The 22233-nt window shown below is 42.3% G+C and overlaps 1 protein-coding gene across 1 annotated transcript in view; it reads left to right on the top strand.

Annotated features, from left to right (window-relative positions):
* gnb1l (guanine nucleotide binding protein (G protein), beta polypeptide 1-like) overlaps window positions 1-22233 on the top strand; it is a 45057-nt gene that overhangs the window by 3051 nt on the left and 19773 nt on the right. Inside the window, exons 2-5 of the mRNA XM_079516209.1 lie at window positions 9856-10024; window positions 10840-10965; window positions 11453-11615; window positions 17361-17453. Of these exons, the coding sequence (XP_079372335.1) occupies window positions 9888-10024; window positions 10840-10965; window positions 11453-11615; window positions 17361-17453 (519 nt within the window). The 5' untranslated portion in view covers window positions 9856-9887. The remainder of the gene's footprint in view (window positions 1-9855; window positions 10025-10839; window positions 10966-11452; window positions 11616-17360; window positions 17454-22233) is intronic.

Below are 22233 nucleotides of genomic sequence, written 5' to 3'. Positions count from 1 at the left end.
GGTTACCGTCCACAAACTTTGTCTTAACAAACATTAAATTCCCATTGACAAATTGGCATACAGTCTATTTTACGTCATGATGTACGATGATAAGAGTGCCCCTCACTTCACACAGGTGTGATTTTTGAGGGGCCCTCCTATATACAGCTTTTGTCCCCACACGTCTCAATATTTCAGATTTTTATATGGGCCATTGCCCACCTCTACACAGCTTTATTCCAGTAACCAAAGAGAAACCTGGATGAGCATGTCTGCAGCTCCACTTCATGTCGTAACGTCAGATTCAAAATCGTACTATGTTGATGTGTGTTTTCAGACATTTAACCACTTAGACCTGACCTTCAGTATACTTGGTAAACCTGACCTTTGGCCAAAGCTCACAACACATCACATTGTGAGCTTGTAGATCTGCTATTTTTGGCAAATGGTCCAAAAATAGAGTAAGGATGAAGACTCCTGTTCTAAAGTCAGTTACCGGTAATGCCAAATTGCCAATTTGTCTTTACTCAAAAATGATTTTTGAGTAAAGACACCGAACTGCTCTCTCAATGTTCCTTCCTCAAGAATTTGCATTCTTGAGTGAGTCTGAAATGGTATCCCCATCATCGCCAGCCTCATGTTCTACTCTAATGTATCACAAACATAATTTGTTTTCATCTTTTGGCTGCAGGGCATCACGTTCTTGGAGCACTCTGTCTCACATAGTGGCAGAGGATGACACATCGGCTGTCAGGCCTCTTGTGTCCCTTTTGTCCTCTAGTGTGCAAGTAAATCACCTAGCAGAGGAAATAGGTGATAATACAAACAGATAACGTCTTGGGTACCTGTTGGCCACAGTCAGTACCTCCTAAATCAAATGACACTGTTGGGTGCTCCATTAGTGCAAGCCTCAATGAGAGCCACAAGCCATTGAGTCCTTATCTGCAGTGGCCCCTGCGTAGCATTCACGCCGTTGATATGAACAATGCTACCTCTTCCCGCTCACTGGCGCCGTGAGTGACAGTGGGTGTGGGTCCACTTGTGTCTGACTTCATCCTCCAACTGACAGGGAAGGGGGTGTGTGTTTGTCCAGGCCAGATACCCCCCGCATCACCACCAACATCAACACCACACCACCCGCCACCGGCCAAGTGACCAATGTCTCTGTCACACAATAAAGGGTGTGTGTGCACTGCTGCCACTTCCTACCCTGTTTATCTTACTAGGTTTTTATAATGGACCTGGCGCTCCATTTGACACATCGGTTTCCTTCTCCTCGTCTGCAGGTTCCGTGTGTGTTTGGGGGCGGGGGTGCTGAGCACTTCTGTCTTGTGTGATAACTGCAGTTGCCTGGGGGTAACAATTCTTACTGTTGGTTTTAAAATGTTGATTGTCTTGGAATTTAAGTTTAAGCTTATTCTACAATTTAATGGATGTAAACTCGGCAAATGGGAATACTTCTCCCTATTTGTTGATTTTAGATTGTCACAGGAGTATGTCTGGAGGACAGGCACTGCCTATGAGCCATAGTGCAACAGGGTCCTAAATAGCCAAATAGCCAAGCTGTGAAACATTTTGAATATTCCCAGTGCCAAGGGCTCTCAGGGGCCCAACATTTTAAATGGCTGGTTTAACAAATATTAGCCAAAATTCTAAGCAGATCATGTAATGAGGGGGTGGAAAGTAATAAGTAGGCGATTGAAAACAATGTGTATGATGATCTATAGGACTTTATGGCAGTTGCACAAATTGTTCTGGACAGGAGCATCGGGGGTTACAGGAAACCCACAGCCAGATGAGTATGTTTCAAATGTCATTCACCAATATGAATTGTTTCCCGTTTACATGTTCAATGACATTTACACATGTTCAATGACATTTACACAAATTAATTTAAACCAAGCATATCAAGCATAATATATTTGGTATCTAGGCCCCGGGCCCCAGGAACAGAATCATTTGAAAGGGTCACTCAATGATCTATTGAAAGTCCATGGCATGACAATGTTAAACTGAATGAAAGAATTGTATAGCCGCACACACATACCATTGAATCAAAAGGTTCAATGAGGACACAGAGAAACCAACGTTTAGGACAGATTTAGTGCCTTCTTCAGGGTAATGAAAAATTAAAAACCATATCTTGGAAGTAAAGTTCATGTTAGTTATTAGGGATACATATGATTTGTAGTGTGCAAAATAAGAATTGACAGTCCTAGTGGCAGAGTTGGTCTCCACACACCTCAACCCACCTCCCTGGGAGGTGGAACTAGCAAATGCTTCCTCTCCTAATGAGGAATGGCAAAAATAAATAGCAGATAAAGCCGTCGGTTCTGATAAAGAGCAGAATGACTAATTGCTGAGGTATTATTTGGCAGCAAAAGGAGGGATTTAACTACTTTCTCTGAAACATTCAGCCCCAAAGGCTATTATTAATTTTAGTTTGTCTGCACTTGCATTCTAGACGTCTAGAAGTTGAGGTTTCTTTGTGTGATGAAATATGATTCTAGATTGACAGGTTATAGCCCATCTTGGCTTTAACTGTCCACAGGTCAGCCTATCTAGACTGCATGCTTTTCAGCTATGTGTAAGCTACTTTCAATTTTTCATCACACAGCTCAGATCTCATATTTGGCGATGAGGATATCAGAACAGGGGATCTTGGGATCCCATGCCTCCGTAATGGCTCCTGTGAAGCTGGGCCATTATAGAGCTACTATAATAAAAAGCTGCCTGTGATCAGTATATCCCTCCCTCCCTCCCCTGCTGCTCTTTATTTATGAATGGCAGAATATGACAGGGAGGGGGCAGCTCAGGTGGACTAGCTGCCCATCACATTATACTAGCACCAAAGAGCCAGGCGTGGAATGTGGACAAGACTTTCCTTTCCTACGCAACCCAAAAAGAAAGACTTTTGAAGACCCTCCCTCCACAGCAGCAGCAGTTCTCATATAGAGTCCAGAGGAGGATGACAAGGTCTGGGGGAGGCACAGATAGTGGGTGCGTTTGATCTGAAGGTCGCCAGCCCCTTGCCTGTGTTGAGAGATGCCTTGGCTGGCCCTTATTTAATAACATGAAGGGGAAGCGGACCTCTCTCTCATAATTAGGGCCTAATTACCCTGCAGGTGTGGACAGACGGCCCGAGAAGAGACAAACTGCCTTTATCCACAGACTTAGAGTCAGATTACCTCCAGAGCTGTCTTATCTGTTACCGGACCAGTAGTAGCCTCGCTTCTTCCACGTTAGCTCCCAGGCTCAGGTATATTAGACAGTCAGCCTGATTTATTATTATGCCCCGTCCTCCCACGGCATACACAGATTTAATTAGGCCCGCCTACTTATCACTGCTTCTGTATATGGGTACATGCCAAGAAGGTACATTTTGAAATGGAGTGACCGGACCCTTTGGTTATATGGTTATCTATTTTCAATCACTTTTTGAAAGATACTTAACTTTATTAAAATGGGTGGGAGCACAAGGGGTACTTTAGAGATGTGGAAGTAGCTTTTTTTTCATCTTTTGTCCATTAAGGCATGGGTTCCCAACCACTGGTACTAGTACCACTAGTGGTACTTGAGCCCCCCTCTGGTGGCACTCAGAGGAGTCGCCCCAAAAAGGAATGAAATATTTATATTAATACAGGTATTGTTCTGACCAAGCAATTGGTTGAAATAGGCTCTCCATGCAGCCGTGCTGAAATGAGCATGACAGCACACCTAGCCGTAGGATTTTAGGACGGATCACGATTAGAAATATATCAGCTGTGTATCAGAGCAGCAGCAAAATTGTCTTAGGAAAGGAACAAAAACAAAACAATTAAAATAATAAATGACATTTTCCTCCTGTGTTAATAGCTGAATGGGATGGGGAAGGTCTACGCTCCTGTATTTTAACATCAGTTATTGTAGTGGTACTTGGAGAGCCAGATATTTTCTGTGGTGGTACCCCTGCATTAAGGGGCCTTCAAATAATCTTTATACACGTGTGGCCATTAAAATGCAGCTCTGTGGTCTAAAAAAATAAAATTTGATATTTTTGATTACACAATGACATCTATCTCTATCAGGCTGCACAACCCATATTGAATTACAAGTACAATACAATACAAGTGTCAAACTGTAATTTCACTAAGTGATTTATTTGTTTTGGTATGACACAGATGGATGTTTGACAAGTGACGGGGGCCCTTAGCTTAGGAGCGCTTGGTTTGTTTGCTTGGTTGCGTCTTTTGGTTTACTGCGATGACAATTGAAGCGTCTTCCTCAAATAGCTTTTGAGTGACATCCTGCCAGTGGGTTGTTTATTTGCCGACTCCCCCCGCCCACATGCCGCCTGCATGTTTCTGTTCGGGTTTGCCCAGTGGTTTACTAACGGCCAACGTAACAATAGCACCATTGTTGATGACGCTGGAAATGCTGATGCCAGAAACATAGAAATTATGAAGGCAACAGTCCACTGAGGCAGTAGTGAGTGGCGGTCTGGTGACTGGTGAGGTTAGGCCATTTTACCATGTTGGATCCCACAGACAGGCTGGCTACTATGCATGATATGGACAAAAGGAATTCAATAAAAACTCTTACAGTACAGTTTCAATCTGTCTCTTGGGCGAAAGAGCCAGGAAATCTGGTAGGTGTGGGAGTGCAACGACGTCTACATAGTGGGTTCAGGCTCGCATCGGCACCCATGAGGATTTGAAACCACGAAATGGCACCCTTGAGCCTATTGGTGGCGGTTTGGTGTCCTCCTCTACATTCTCAGAGGGCGGGGGTGGGCGTTGCCTCTAGCCCTTTTACGTTCGCAGTTCTACTCTACTCTACTCGTCGGCGCAGTCAAGACCCCTGCCGACAACAGCTGCCAGCAAGACCCTGCCCGTGCCGTCAAAACCTGCCAACGCAGTGCCACAACCTGCCGAGGTGGACAGCACTGTCAGTGCCACCACAACGGCTCTTTTAACCGTTTCCGCGCCATTGCCGTAGATCTAGGTCAATTGAAGCCTATTATTTAATACTATGCTTACCGCCATTGCCGTTGATCAATGGCAATTGCGCTTTTATAGAGCTTTCGATCGATCAAGCCATAATGCTACTTGCGTTAGCATCGGGTAGCTACCTGTTGTTGTTCTATCTGTTTCTTTCAATCACCTGTATCTCCTATTCCTTGTCCCAGATGGCATTTTTGGTCCCTTTGCTCCCAAAAGCTGAAAAAATGGGTGCAAACTGTAAATAACGTGCCCAACAAAAAATAAATAAAGACATTTTTTCCCGCTGCGGGCGGGGGGAGTGTCAAACACCCTTGACAGTTATACGAGGTCTACGTCTCTGTGGGAGCAAACAGATTGGTGAACCAATAGGATCCACCGGCTGTTTTCGCCGGCAAATTTGAATCCGCCCCTCTATACCAGAAATCACCCTGGCCTGGGCAGGCTCCCACAGAATTAACTTTGGGAGTTCAGACTTGGGGTGTGCAGGTGCCAGTTGCTGGGCAGTTGTAAAGCATAAAGGGAAACAGCATAGAGCAGTGGTTCCTAAACCTTTTCATGTCAAGGACCTCCAAAATGATGTGTATTTGGCTGTGCTCTGCGGACGGTCGGACCCCCATCTCAAAAATAGTTTGTGTCAGAGACCTTGAAGCAAAGATTTGCACAAATTTGTTTCAAAAATAGCAGATCCACAAGCGATATGAGCTTGTATGATCTGCTATTTTTGAATAGCCAAGTATGACATATGGTTAAAGACAAGTGGTTAAAATGATTGTGATGCTATATGAACTACTTCTCTGGTACCCTCCTGGGTCCTTGGACCCCACTTTGAGAACCACTGGCATAGAGGCTCTGGCTAAAACGCCATGGGGCATATCATTGCTGTCGGCAGAAACCTCGGCTCTTCCATATCCATATTTTAACTTTTTATGTTTTTCCATGAATGAATTCCCTATCCCTACTTCGTCATACTACAGTGTCACTGTAGTGTTTTTGCCATTTTTGAATTTGAAATAAATGTAGCATTTTTGGATATGAGGTTTCCACCCGACGTCCCGGCGGCAACAATATGTGATTCCAGTGATGAGTTTATTAAGCACCACTCACTCACTCACTCACTCACTCAGTGAGCACGTCGCCAACGTCCTTGTCAGCCACTGCTGTTTTCTCTTTGATTGACATCGAGCCACTACAGGTGGAAGGTGTTTATATTGTGAAAAAATAGCCTGTTCCACAAGCCTCCAACCACCCACATACACACCCTTCTCTCTGGCTCTCTCCGGCTTAGAGGTCCATGGGGGCTTGATGCAGAATGACAATAAAGGGAACCTTAATCCACCTGTTATCAGGGTGAGCCTCCTGGCTGTCACATATACACATATAGTACACAGGTCTCTGGCAGGAATGCAGCCTCCCCACCCATTCATAAGAAACATAAGGCTTAACTAATGGACCCTCACAAAATGCTGTTGACATTCTTTGTTACCCTTTTGTCATTTTCTTCATACCGTAGAAGTTGAGTTGGTACAGTACAGGGCTCTGTGAGTGAGAGGTCATCCCACGGCTGTTGTCTTGGCCTAGAGATGCATTGATAGCAAAGGCAGGTCACAATAGGAAGGTGGTAAAGAGTTATTATCCTGCTGCTACAAACGTTCCACAGCATTGCAAATTTCAGAGCCAATAAACCCAACTAGATTTCTTATTTTTTTCACATGTTTAACAAATATAACTCCCTTACCTTGGGTGACATTAATGTCCGTCTGTTTATTTATATATATATATATATATATATATATATATATATATATATATATATATATATATATAATATTATATTTGTTGATATTTTTAGGGCTTTTCTGGCTTTATTTGACTGTGATAGTAAGCTGACAGGAATTGGGGGGAGAGAGATGGGGAGTCACACGCAGCAAAAGTCATCGGGATTGGGAGCCGAACCCGCAACACACTGTCAGGCTGGATTAGCAGCCTAGTTGCTGGCCCGGGCCATCTGTTTACATTTTTGAGGGGCGTATATACAGGTTTAATATTTGTCTTTAGTTCAATGTTTGTTTAATAAACGCCATTGACAATGAAGGGAAAACTTACGTCATTTTGTAACTCATTACGTCATATTGTCTCTTTATTAAGGCATTTAATGTTTGTGTTGGCACCGTTTGTTTGACATCACCATTTCATCACCTAATCAACATGAGTTAGACTTTAATATATTAGCACCCCTCACTTCACACGGGTGTGGTTTTTAACATATAATAGGAACACACAATTGGAACATCCTACGACCCCATTTAGCTTTAACACCTTCAAAATGTTTCCTCCCCACTCAACTTGGGTGTATTGTTTAGGACGTTCTTGATCCTTGCTGTTGTAAGTATCTTATCCAGTCAAGTGTTAGTCCGTAGCGATGGCAAAACAGACCTGCCATTATTTACACTTTTGATTGACCCTCCGCCATGTTTTAATTGAAAAGCTGCTGCTCATTCAGAGCGTCTACAGCTGGGAAGGGCTGTTGTAAATTGAGTGCCAACTCAGTAGTGTCGCTCTGTTCCAAAAAGAGAAATCTATTAATGAATTACTTCATACAGCTGCAGCATAATCCAAGTCTTTTAAAGCCAAACAAGTGCACTGTGAGTGGAAAATACATGTATAGAAAGGACATTTCCATTCATACTGTCACTGTACTGTAGCATGTTTTACTTCCATGTCAAACATGGATGAGGAAGTAATCAATCTATGGGGGTATCTGTGATGAGTTTGTTAACACATATGTTGCCTATATGGTATCCTAAGCAATAAGCATGATTTGGTCTCCCACCAACGTTGGTGGTTGAATATAAACACAGAAGTAGGCACCGCCGGCACAATGACTACTTGTATTTACTGTACTGTGTATCTGTTTACTGATCTTAGCTACAGTTGCTGCCGGTTTCAAATGTGATGATGGTATTTTTGCTCCCTGATCTGAGCTTCTTAGGTAGCTCTTACTATGTTGAGCTGCCGGGGGGCAGTATACTTCCTGGGAGTAATGCTGCCCTATAAGCTCAACATTTGCAACAAAAACACAAAGGTACCTTCTGTGCACTGTCTGGGAGACAGCGGCGTCCTGTTGGGCTGACATCCAGAACACTATGGAACATATCATCGGCATTGTGATCACACAATTTGAATATTGATTGGCGTTCACCTATTTAGAACATACGGTATGTGATTTTACTGAAATTTAGGAATTGATAGTTGCATTCGTACTCGTAGCCACAAGCGTTCTGCCTGTCTGCCTGAAGGTAATGGGATTGTATGGATGTGATGACTATGCTCTTTGTGAGATGTTAGACTGTGGTGCCCTTCCCTTAATTAGGAAGGTTGGCCCGAGGTTCCATCTTTCCGCTTCACAAATTTAACATGGACAATTTAACCACTAACCTCCCAAAATGAGCTGCTCCCAAATACCTCAGGCTCCGGTTTCAGCGTGTGCCGATCTCCGCTGGGTCAAAGGTTATGATATGTCAAGAGTCAAATAAATGGGGACAGGAGTGGCATGGTGCTGTCGGTCAGTAACCACGGTGACCCACCTCCCAACAGGTCACCTGTACTGGGCGCAATTTCATTTATTTAAGATTAGGATAAAGTGCTGTTCTACAGAGTCATTATATTAGGCTCAATTATGGTATTGTTCAATTATAGACCTTTCATTTGGCTTGTACTGTAGATGAAAGTGGTTTTCAGCTCTGCTTGGCATTTAATTCTAGCTCATGCTGACCTGCTATATGACGTAGATAGTAGGGAACAACCAATACTGTATAACAGTTTGACAGCTATATATCGGCCATTATTTGACTTTTTTTGTTTTTTACAACATTGGTATCTGCAATTTTAACGTCAATGTCTTGGTTTGTTACCCATTTCAACCTGGTGTCGTGTTTTTGTGCAAGTCTTCTGTGCCTTTTTAATTTCCACCTAACCTAACCTAGGTAGTCTAGGATTGACAGACCTACAAATCTGGCTTTGGTTGGTCTCTATTGAGAACCACTCGCCTAGAGCTCATTTCTTAAATATCAGATTCAGAATAACATTGAGAGTAGAAACAATAAAATAGCAGGCCTATCAAGTCAATCAGGTCTGCTTTCCTTCCCGTCTTTTTGACATTGACACACGATTTCCTCCTGGCATGTTTGCAGTCGGCTGTGATTTCCACCACGGCCCTGCCTTACGGCAAACACACAAAGCGGGCCTGCCTTCTCCTCTGCCTGTGGAACAACTGATGTTGATCTGAAGTGCAGTTTAAAAAAAGAAGCTCAAATGTCTGTCTGTTTACAGTAATTAAGCTGTCACCAGGCTGTGATTTATGATGAATTGAGTAAGGGCAGCGTTATCGTGTAGCCTAGAAGGAGAGGCAAGGCCACAGAGAGGCAAGGCCACTGTAGCTATCATAGTAGCATCTAACAGACACAGAGGCTTGTAAGCACCGTGTTACCCATGCTCCACCACTCCAGTTGTCTGACCATGTGACAATATGGATAGAGAGATTTGGAAACAAGACATGAATAGAGCCCCGCCCATCAGTCTGTAACAAATTGATTTTATTTTAGGCCCAGGTCCTTTAGGCCCTTTAATATCTGTGTGTCTTCAACTACTCTCACAATCTCACTCGATTAAATCAAGCCTCTCTCTGGATTATTTGTCATTGTAGGCTACATTGTCACAGCCATTAGTAGTATCCTTCGGTGGATACGTTTAAAGTGAGCCCACACTATTATTTTCAGGACACATTTGTAAATAAGGAATATTATATAGTCATTGATAGCAAAGGTGCTACTCTGTTAGTTCTTCCTTTTTGTTCCAAGTGATAAATGAATTACGGGTGTTTTCTTTTCTCTTTCAGTTCATGAGGTGCCCTGGGTGTATGGCTTCTAGATGGTACATACATACAGTGAAGCAGTGATGTCACGTCCGTCCCCGTCCCCCATCTGTATGCTGCGGGGGGCTGGAGCAGCCCTCAACACCCTGCACTTCAGCTGCCATGGGGGGGGCACCCCTCTCCTCTTCTCTGGGTTAGCCCTTTTTTATTTTTTAATGCCGTTTTGCCTTCAGTCTTGTTCTATATGACGTCTGCATGTAAAAAGGTTTCCCTTGTCGTTTAGCGATGACATGCATAAAGCACAAGGAGATATACTTGGTACAAGTGAAAACAATCAACAATTATTTTTAAATATATCCAATAAACTCCTAAATGCATCGTTTAACAATGAAATCCTTGAGCAAACAACAAATACCTGTCTAGCCCATCACTTCCTAGTCATGTCCCTAAAGACAATTGGATTCTGGATGTCATTAACTAAAGCAGTGTTTCAGGTACAAGCACCTCTTGTGTGTTCTTGAGGAGCTTCGACTGACATCATTTTAGTCATCTTTTAAATCCACCCTTGGCTTAGAAAACCAATCCCAAATTGTTTGAACATAAATTAGGGTTATATTCACATACTGTACATTCTGAAAGACCGTGATTTTGTAGATAGGATGTATGCTATTAGTAACTTTTGTCTCACCCATTACAAATCTAAATATAGTTTTAGTTTATTTTCTTTCCTTTTTAATTTTTTTACTCAAATGTTTATTACCAATAAACTGAGTTTGTTTTACCTGTATTAATTGTGTTCTTGCTTACTGCAAATCGCTCTGGATTAAGAGCGTTTTGCTAAATGCCTAAATTGCAATTGTAAATTGTAGTTGTATATTGTCCATTTATTATTTTAGGCACTCGTGTGGCTATTCATACATCATCTTTTATACAAATATATATTATATACACTATTATATTTATATAAGAGTGTGGTCATCTGAGCCCTAATGTAACTGTATTCTGTAGGTCAGCCAAGGGTTCCATTCATATATGGAACTTGAACACCCGGAGGTCTGAGAAGATTCTAGAGGGCCACTCTGGGAACTCTGTTATCTGGCTCAGCACACGACGGTCAACAGATGCCCTCATCAGGTACACATGATGGCTCCTGGTTTTACCCTGATTTTACATTTCATTTTCTTCACCAGGCTTGGCGGTAGAGATGATCTTTTCGGCCCCTGTATGTGTGTCCAGGATCACAGGAATGTTGTCTGGGTTGTCTGATGCAACTGGTCCCTTCGATTGGGTTCATGAAATGGTGGTGATTGAGAAATCAAAGCACAAATCAATGCTTTCTTTCAATATAGGAAAATTACAACTGTTAACCACATTCCTATTCTGCTCATGTCATAATAGGTGAACATAGGATGGGTAAATAAGGTACAGCCAATTATAGATAAGGTAGAGCCAATTAAGGTAGGGTTTCTTTAAGTGGTTCAATCATTCTTGTCCAAAGAAAATTCCTCAAATGCTGCCTTTTCCTAAATCCAGATTGAGGAACAAAGGTGATGGACTCTTTGCCTTAAGTCATTACATTTTCATATACATTTTCTTTTTTTTGTTTTCTTGTTTTCTACAGTCAGGGACGTGACATGCGTGTGTGTCTATGGGACCTGAGGGAGGGCCGTAGTGACGTGACAGACTCCATGTGGACAGGCAGCGTTGGCTTCTGTCAGAGCTCCCTGCTGGAGAGCTGCTCTGGCCCACAGCTCCTGGCCTATCCTGGTCAACAGACCGAGGAGGTTAGTGGGCTGTCCTTTCTCAAGACCCCATCCCTCAAAATGTTTCAATCTTGCTTATATGCATGCGCACACACACACACACACACACACATATAAAAGAAAAAATCACACCCGTGTGAACTGAGTGGTGCAAGGTCTTATATAGCCTGATCAGCTGTGGTCTGACGTAATGTCAGTGACTATAGTAACCATGCTTATTTTTGTGGGTCCCACGTACAGGTACACACACGTACAGGTACACACATACATAGACACAAACATAGATACAGACAAAGCTGGTTGTTGGAGTGGTTTGCACCACTCAAAAATATATATTGGATGGGTGGATAAATGAATAACAATTCAGACTAGGGTGAGAAAAAAGAGGATAGAGTAGGATAGGAAATTAATCTGAATAGGCCTAATGTACATTACACTGTACATTACTGTACATTACACTCTGCAGCTGCCACTACTGTTGACTGATTGAACTGTTAGAGGTGAAGGGGCAGCACATTGTAGTTGTAAAGGGGGAGAGAGCACTACCTCTTCACTTTGTGAAATCTTTGCAGCATGTCTGAGAATTTGAAGCGGCATAATTTTGGTGTTAAGCCTACTTCTCAATATTAAAAAAAACGAAACAAATTGCATTCAACCCTTGAGACTTGCTATTGTCAGTTTGCCAGATACGTAGGCTTTTGGCATCAGCACATGTTTGTGGCTTTCAGTAGCCTAAGCACATTTGAAGTTGAAAGACCTTTTGCATTGCTATCAAGGGCATTACACCTCAAAGTTAATGTCAGCTTTTCACCTTCTCTCACATATTATATTCTTTAAAATCTATTGCCATGCACAAATTACATAACTGCTACAGCACCGCAGTGAATATTCTGGGGGCCAGATTTGAAATGTTTTATTTGAAGTCTGCTTAGTAAAATCTGATATCATAGGAGTGATCTCTGTGGATTTAGGATTATGAAAATAAATGAACTGCAGAGTGTTGGAAAATAGCTAATTTAGTTTGGACCCAAATAAGCAGTGAAGATAAACAAATCTTAAACTAAACCTTAGTCACACATATTAAACTCACTTAAATTGGCACTCATAACGGTAAAATAATTTACCTCTGTCAGTTTCCCAACCTTGATTTCCAAAAACATACTTTTTGAAATGTCTATGAGGAAAATGAACGGGGAATCATTTCCTGGGCCCTGGTAGGGGGCGAGACTGCGACGCTCTATTAGATGGGCTGGTATACATGAAAAGAGACTCCCTTAGAAGAATAATGAACGAGGACTCATTTTCATTTTATTTATTTATTGTTTTTGCTATTCTGAAAATCAGTTTACCTCTCAAAAAATATAGTAGAAAAGAAAACTGGGGAAAAAAGCCTCTGAGGAAGACGAAAGTCGAAATGTCAGTCACTCATGCAAAACAAACAACGTGCAGACCAGTCGAGTTCTCCAGTTTATTTTATTTGGGGATTCTCCTGAAGTGCCCATGTATCATATATTTTCTGATGCAGTTGTCCCTTCTACCTTCTGCTGGCTGAAGCGCGCAGGACTTCTCTTTACCTTGAAACATGTACTATTGGAATATATTTTCCAGTTGGACTTATGGATGCGGCAATAATTTCTACCCACATGATCTGTTACAGTCATGTCTTGTGGGTTTGTTGAACTAGTCATGCTGGGACCTGTGGACCATGAATTCGCAACGAAATAATATTCAACAATATCACATCCCGATCCACTAGTGTTGAGAAACACTGTCTTTTTGTAGAGGTTAGTCTCTTGTGCAACGAAGCGGGACAGAGAGGTGGGGGGGGGCAGTTAGCAATTCAGCCACCTTTTATTGCCTCCAGATTCATGTTACTGCACTCTGCGCTGGAAGAGCCACACTTAAAAGGGACAGGGCAGTCACTTGATCCAGCCAAACGTGCCGCTGTTAAGTCTGGTCCACATGGACCAGGCATCGGGGCGCCTGCAATTCCCAGCACCTCAATAATGCTATTGTCCCTAACAGACAGACAGATGCGCTCTCTCTTTCTCTCTCTCTCTCACACACACACACACACACACACATAGATCCTATCATGTATCCACAAACCACACACACACACACACACACACACACACACACACACACACACACACACACACACACACACACACACACACACATACTGAGAGAGAGTCACACACAAATATACAGATTAATGAATAAATTACCTCCACAACCACAGCAGCACATTTAACTCAAAGAAAATATATACAGAGAACAGCATACATTAACAGATATACACTGATGAACATTCATGACTTCATGCACATAAATAAATACCCCCCCCACCCACAAAACCACTCAATACATCCACCACAAAGCGTGGCACACCACTGCAGTGTAGTGTCATAGGCAGGAGGTCAGGTACACTGTAGGAAGTTAGGTATGTTGGTGAGCAGGTATGTAACTAAGGAGGCAGATCACATATTTCCTGGCTGGCTTTTTGAGGTTTTCGTTGTTTACAGCTGGCAGAAAGTCTCCTGCCAGCAGATTGCTGCCATAGCAGAGACACATTAATTAATAGTGTGGTTGTTTTATTTATGGGCAATGCAGCGGTGCCACACAAGAACAGTCCCGGCAGCACCTGAGGCACATGCAGCTGGGTGAAGGCCCTCTTTGTCAGGCGAGACGAGAGGGAAGCATGTGGGACAGATGTGCTACGGTGCTAAAATACAGATTGCTGTCTTCAAGGGCATGTTTAATCTGAGGCCTAATGAGGATGAATTTGTGGATCATCAGCATACAGGAAATCAGGGGTCTGAGTGTTGGTGTACAGCCACGTCAGCGCATGCACGTGCACACGCGCGAGCGCACACACACACACACACACACACACACACACACACTGTTTCTCTCTCTCGCTTTTTAATGCATACACATACAGTACACAGACTCGCTCGTAAATACACACATACTGTATATACCCTCTCTTTCTCACTCTCTGTCTCTTACACACACACACACAAACACACACACACACACACGCGCGCGCACATGCAGATACACTCACTTTCTCCTGGGCTTCATTAGGCTGTGTGTATTTTGTCAGAATCAGTGCCAGCGTTCTCAGGAAAACACCATTCACGTCTGGGGGTCGGCCTTTAGTAGGATTTATTATAGACAGTCGGATGGCCGTTTTCCCCTGATGGATAGGACTGTACTGATGCTGGGAGCAATACTGAGCTGCTTCTGGACTTAAATGAGAGAGGCTGTCATGATTTAGCTTTGCGTTTCTCAACCTTTGGGTTGAAACCCATTAGTGGTTTCTAAGATGTTATGAGAGGGTCAAAGACAAAGCAATAAATTAATTGGAGTTTGTTTCTTTATTTTTAAATATAGGATTTTCTACTTCTTGGTCAAAGCAAAGGGAGTCCTAATTGAGCAACATAGCCAACCACCTACAGTAACTTACAGGTTTTGTGATTTTATTAATAATACTGGTGTCGATAAGTGGGAAGTCATGAGCTAAGATGAGGAAGAGACGCACGCAAGTGAGGAATGCAAGGATGAATCTTTGACAATTGAGAATAATAATCAAATGAATAATAATAACTATCGAATTCTGCGTCATGGCTTGGGGAGCGGCAGAGCGAGGAGGTATAATTTTGAGTAGATTTGAGAAGAACCGTTTTTGGTCTCATTTGATGTTGTGGCTAGTGCTGCATAGTCCAGTATGTACAGTATGTCTGACCCGTTGTTTCAGTGGGACTGGTTGATCTATTAAACTGGCACAAACAAACCTGTACAGCAGGGGGTCAAACACATTCAGATCACGGGCCAGATTGGGTCAAATGTGAATTTGTGTGTGTGTGTGTGTGTGTGTGTGTGTGTGTGTGTGTGTGTGTGTGTGTGTGTGTGTGTGTGTGTGTGTGTGTGTGTGTGTGTGTGTGTGTGTGTGTGTGTGTGTGTGTGTGTGTGTGTGTGTGTGTGTGTGTGTGTGTGTGTGTGTGTGTGTGTGTGTGTGTGTGTGTGTGCGCGCGCGCACTACTGCAGCTGTCAGTGCCTTTGTTTTTTCAACCTTCTGTCTCTAGTCTATAACTACAGTGTATTGCTTTATAAGTTTAGTTTATTATGACAACGATTGCTTTTGACTTTGGTATTTGGTATTTTGGGAGCCCCATCCCTTACATTAGTAAACCATTTGAAATATTACATTTATAGACAGAAATGTAGAATAATGTCATGGCTATACACAACTATAACTACAAAATGTTTTTTTAAGAAACTAAATTTGACACATCATAAAAAGTCAGTGTAAAGACTTTAATCTGCTCTGAGGAAGGCTGATTGCCGAAACGCGTTCGTTTCGCGTTCTCAATATGAGAAATTGCATCTTTTACTTTGGAGTTTGGAGTGCCACTTTTTCCACTTTGGTGGTTTATGATTTAAGTTATATTTATAGCTGAGCACCCACTGCCTAAACTAAGTTATATTTATAGCTGAGCACCCACTGCCTAAACTAAGTTATATTTATAGCTGAGCACCCACTGCCTAAACTAAGTTATATTTATAGCTGAGCACCCACTGCCTAAACTAAGTTATATTTATAGCTGAGCACCCACTGCCTAAACTAACTAAGGGCAGCATCCAGAGGGGACCTTTCTGTTTTGCATTGCACACATACTTTTGCATTTCATTTAATATCTAAATGGAGGTTCATTTCATCTGCTAGAGAGCAGGATTTCTTTTTTTTTGTGAATAAAAAAAAAACCCAATAAAACAAACAAAGAAACCATAAAAAGCAAACATAAATAATATGTTTGGCAACATAAATAATACGACAATGGATGGCGACTAATATGGGTGTATTTTCTGAGAAAGAGATCGAAAGAGAAAGTGTCATCAGCACGAGATGGTATATCGGTTTTCCAACTCGCCGCGGTTTAGTGCATTTTTGTTTTACTTCACCTTTATTTAAATTGCATTGAATTGAGAGAGAGAGAGGATAGTTGTTTAGAGTTTACACTAGATGAAGTAGGAATGCTAAAGTTTAAACACCAAAGTACCGAAACAATGTATATTCATTAGTAAACAATATCCTGAAATATCATTGGTACTATCATTGGTATTCACAAGACACATAGACTCCCCGTTTTATCATTATTTAGCTGACCATTTAATTGCACAAAATAATTTGATCACTTTGGAATGAACTATACCATCTGTGGGTTTGACATACTATACTGATGAAGACATTAAACTTGTTTCTCTCCACTTTTCGCTGCGGTGACTTGGTAAACCGGCGAGTTATAACGGACGATCATAACGCTTCATCTCCCTTCTCTCTTTCTCCTTTGCTGTTCACTACTGCCACCATGGTTTCCTGTGGCATTGCACCTTCTGAATCCATACATTTTGCATTAGTACGTTTTCAGACAACGGATGAAATTAACGCAAAGTACAGGTGGAGAAGCTCTGTCTCTATTGGAATAACTTGTGATGTCATCGACAGTAACAGTTTTTGTGCTTTCGTTTGAAATGTACCCATTCGGCATACTGTGAAATAAATAAAAAAATGAATCAATCAATGACACAGTGACAGCTGCGATGTTTTAGCCCAATAACACACAGCTCTTGGTCAATCAGATTGCTTGATCATAGACAACTGTTGTGTATTAAGTATCTGATGACCACTTTCCACACATTCCTTGCCATTCTTCTATTATGTCCTCTTAACTTAAATTCTCACTTTTGCATTCACAGATCAGGATTGTAGAGCTGCCCAGTATGGCCAAAGTCTGTACCCTGATGCCAGACAAGAAACTGGGGATGGTTATGTGCATCCAGCTATGGCAGGTAAGCTCCAGACTAACATGTCAGTGAATTGAAACAAATGCAAAGAATCAACATTTGACACCGTATCGTATCCTGTAGGCTTAGCGACTTACTTTGCATACAGTGCACACGGTAAAGTCCCCAGTGTTTATTTAACATGGAGAGTGTACAATTGTATAAACTAACACTGAGGAGTTGTCTGTATAGCACATATGGCAGGTAAGGACATCATAAGGACTTCATGACTGCAGTGGCATGTCATCTCCTCTACCTGGTCTTTCCTGTCATTATTCACTGTGCTGTCTAATAGACCAGAACTAAAAACTAATCAAAGTATTTAGAATGCCCACAGGTTGAGACAAAAGTCAATCAAAATTCAGTTCATGTCTTTGTCATTTTCCCTCAGAGTTGTACAATCAACTGAAAGACGAAAAACGAATGTAAATAGACTAATTTGACTGCATACAAGACAAAACATGGTATGATTGTATTGTAGCAACGTGGTAAAATACAACAACTGAAACATATCAATGTAGGTTCTAAAATCTCGATTAGGAAAGTCTAAACTACAACATTAACAAGCTCCTTGCAGCCTGGCAGAATCGTTAGGATGGAGACTACAGGTTTGATACCCGACACCACCAACATGTGCAACAGTAGTAGCCACTCTGGACAACAGTATGAAGAATACATGACTTAGGCAACATTTAGGCTAGAAATGCTAAGGCTTTGCATTAAGGTCCCTGCACACTGCTGTGTTTTTCAGATTTTTAGCTGCGTTTTTCTGTCGGTTTTCCGAAAAACGTGTCCAGTGTGCAACCACCTTTACTCTTTTTTTTTTTTACACTTTTTCTATTAACATTGGCTGGAATCCCACAACAAGATAGAATAACAGAAAGGTCCACACATACGAGAGTGAAAGAGAGATAGAGGTTGAGAGACATTTTGATTTATGTCCCACCGACCCTACCTCCCCATCTCTAACTCATCTCACACACACACACACGGACACACACACACACACACACACACACACACACACACACACACACACACACACACACACACACACACACACACACACACACAATTGTCCCGGTCTCTATTTTTTTTCTTTTTCTTTCCATGCATTTCTTCTGGGTTGACACAGTAATTAGAGCGTTAGGTTGGAAGGGGACTGGGGTTCACGTCATCCATATATCAGCCTGCAGCTGTACCTCCGTCCAAGAGAATCTCGTGCTCACTGCTCTGTTTGATAAATGCTGTCGAAAGTTTTATTTCCCTGTCATTAACGAGACCTGTAATTATTTTCATGCTTAATTAATAACTATTTTTTTCCCTCATTTTTGGGGGGTATTGGGTGGCCTTGTGGGGAGGTTCAGTGGGTCTTCTTGCTTATGCAAGGCTTAAACAAATTGCAGGTGGTTTTGGCGGAGGGTTTTGGGCCATTATGCAGTTTAGTGGCAGCCACAATTCTAACAGAAGCTGTTTTTTGATCTGCAGCAAATCAGGGGGCTGGATCCTCAAACATTTAGCCCTGATCGGCAAATCAGGGGCCTGGATCCTCAAACATTAAGCCCTGATCAGCAAATCAGGGGCCTGGATCCTCAAACATTAAGGCCTGATCAGCAAATCAGGGGCCTGATCCTCAAACATTAAGGCCTGATCAGCAAATCAGGGGCCTGGATCCTCAAACATTAAGGCCTGATCAGCAAATCAGGGGCCTGGATCCTCAAACATTTAGCCCTGAGCTTCAGTGTTAAGCCTGATTTATACTTTGTCGTAACGGTTTCCTGTGCCAAAAATAGCCGATCTGCAAACTCACTTCATGATATGATATGAACTTAATCACTCTAATCACATGGTACAGTTGAATTGAATTATAAGCTAAAGTCAAAGAAAATGTACATTATGTGAGATGTCTTGTAAAAATACAGAAATATTAAATATTATAAATATAAAGTGGAGGTACAACATTATATTTAGTCAATGGTAGTTGAATTACGGTATGCAAGTGGCCAGTCACAGTTGACCATACTGTATCAGACAGTGTAAACGTTATTATTGTGGCCGACATTTGTGCTCCACTGAGTGCTAAGTTCTTTTTAGTTGTACTTTGTGAACAGTAGGAGGATAGCTAGTTATTGATGTGTTATTGCTTATGTTTTGATGAATTGCAATATCATCAGAGATGATTCAAGTATGGCAGTTAAGACATTACAGCAATCATCAATATTCAAATTTCTTTATTTGTTTTAGTGCCTGATTTGACAGCCGTATCACGAAGTTCAACATAAACTACATGAGACATTGCATCAACGTGAGACGTATTGATGATGAGTTACAGTTTCACAGTCCTTAGGATTTCAGTTTACTCCTGCAGTTTCCTTTCATCCACTAGATTTATGGAGCCGTTACAGTTTCACTGCTGAGTGCCAGGAAACGTAATTATCAATGATGCAATATGAGTGTTCTAGTGAGCAGGCAGCTGGCTGACTTCAAAGGCAAAGGGCCCAGGTGATTCTAAATCATTTCAGGCTGATTCCCTCTCATGGCCAGACCACAATCATCTGTTACTGTCACACAGAGACATGGAAACACTGATACGCACCCACACCATTTATGACCCGTGTGTGTCACACACACACGCACACGCGCACACGCACACACAGGTGTGTGCATCCCTGTGCGTGATGTAAATCACATTCATCATCAGAGTTGGTGTGTCGCACTAGCACTCGTGCACATATCAGTGTGTATGTTATACATATAGCATATATATATATATTCCCACACACACACTACTATTGTGTATCTTGTATGCAGTATATATACTGTGTGTGTATATACACGCACACACACACACACACGCACTCTCTCTCACTCACTCACACACACACACACACACACACACACACACAACCCACCCCACCCCACAGGGAGGCTAACAATACTGGCCACACATTCTGTCAATCAATCATGAGAGGAGAAAGCTCATCTTGTCTTACTCATCAGCTCCTCATGTAGTCCTGCTGTGAACCTGACCTTACACACACCAGGAGGTAGAGACACACACACACACACACACACACACACACACACACACACACACACACACACACACACACACACACACCCCCACACACACATGCTCTGTCTCTCTCTCCTTCATTCACTTGCACACTGGGAGTGAGGCCTATATTGTCCACATTCACATGGGTATTTTCCCTCTGTTTAAAAAGAAAATCCCATCTACACAAGCACGATTATAGAAAAATGACTGTCATCGCAAGACTGTAAATTGACAACCTGTCAACACTGACAGTCTTGGCGATGACAGCCCATACTGCCCGGTCAGGAACGTATTCTGTGCTCCACTGCTCTCTCAGTGTTTCCCAAACATTCATGTGTCTCTCAATCACATACACTTCACTCTCTCTCTCTCTCTTTCCCTCTCTCTCTCTCTTTCCCTCTCTCTCTCTCTTTCCCTCTCTCTCTCTCTCTCTCTCTTTCCATCTCTCTCTCTTTCCGTCCCTCTCTCTCTCTCTCTCTCTGTTTTGATGTTGATGTTTGAGGACTGTTTGAACAATCCTGCAATATAAATACAACGGCGTGAGGGTGACTGACTCGATCCAAAGGGTTTGCACATCCTTGTTTGTGTGGTGTGTGCAGCCTTTAATGTAGATTGTAGACAGTTTGCACGCACCTGGATGTGATGGAACCCCACAAGAGAGATTGTTTCTTTGATGCAAACCCACTCTCTTATGCAGACAATGGGGAACTATGTGCGTGTGCATGTACGTGCCCGCCAGCGTGGGTTTGCAAGCAATGTCTGTGTGTTTGCATTTGTGCAAGAGAGAGATAGGCAGCAGGGAGGGTGGTGGAGGGGAGCCCAGGAGCTGGACCTTTCCACAGGGACAGTAGTGATGTATGACGTGCAAGGCTGTTACGGTGAACAGGGGCTGGCAGGGAAAAGGAAATGTTCCTATACAGATATCCATCACTCTCAGCTCATCACCTCCACCCCACGGCCAATGACATCATCACAGAGGACGGGGACAGGCCGAGTGGACATGATTGGTTCCGTATGTTGTTTACCGATAGCTCCGCCCATCCAGGGTCTCTACAGTAGCTATATCGGGGGGGGGGGAAATACTTTGTCTTGTGATCTTTGTTCGATTTGGAGTAGCCTAATGTGTTAAATAGCTCTATATTCCGATGGTAATCGTTGCTATCGTGTGTTTGTTCAGTAACCAGGAACTCTGTGTGTCTTCAGCTGTTTAAACAGAAAATGCATTTTCACGGTCGGAACACTCATTTCATCCATTCAGTGCAGAGAACTCGTACAGGATACGCAGGATTGTCAGGACCTCAGCAAGGTGCACAGGGAATTGTGCATTTCTTCAAAATAAAAGTTTTCACATTTGTGACCCTATGGTTAGAAGTGAAAGGGTTTTGGAGGTGCATTCGAAGCGGTAGAGGCCCCTCAACATGTGATTCCAATTTGGGGTTGATTGGCTGTTGCCTTCATCGACATGGCATTTTCTGTAACAAATAAGAAATATGACCCTTCCCCTAATATTGGAAGGCATTTTCAGATTTTCACAGTGGAATTATCATTTTGATTTCACCACAGTAGTACATGGTAACACATAAAGTAATGCATTTTTTTTATCTCATTTATAATGTGCAAACATTATAACACTCGTTTGTAATGATTTATGAGAATTTATAACGTTTGTAATGTATTATAAGTGTTGGTGTGGCCTGAACCTCTAGTAATTATATAGCCTAAGCATCT

Source organism: Electrona antarctica (genome assembly GCF_951216825.1).
Source record: "Electrona antarctica genome assembly, chromosome: 12".
NCBI classification, from domain to species: domain Eukaryota; kingdom Metazoa; phylum Chordata; class Actinopteri; order Myctophiformes; family Myctophidae; genus Electrona; species Electrona antarctica.
Note: the sequence above shows the minus strand (reverse complement) of the source record. Positions and strands in the feature narration are given on the sequence as shown.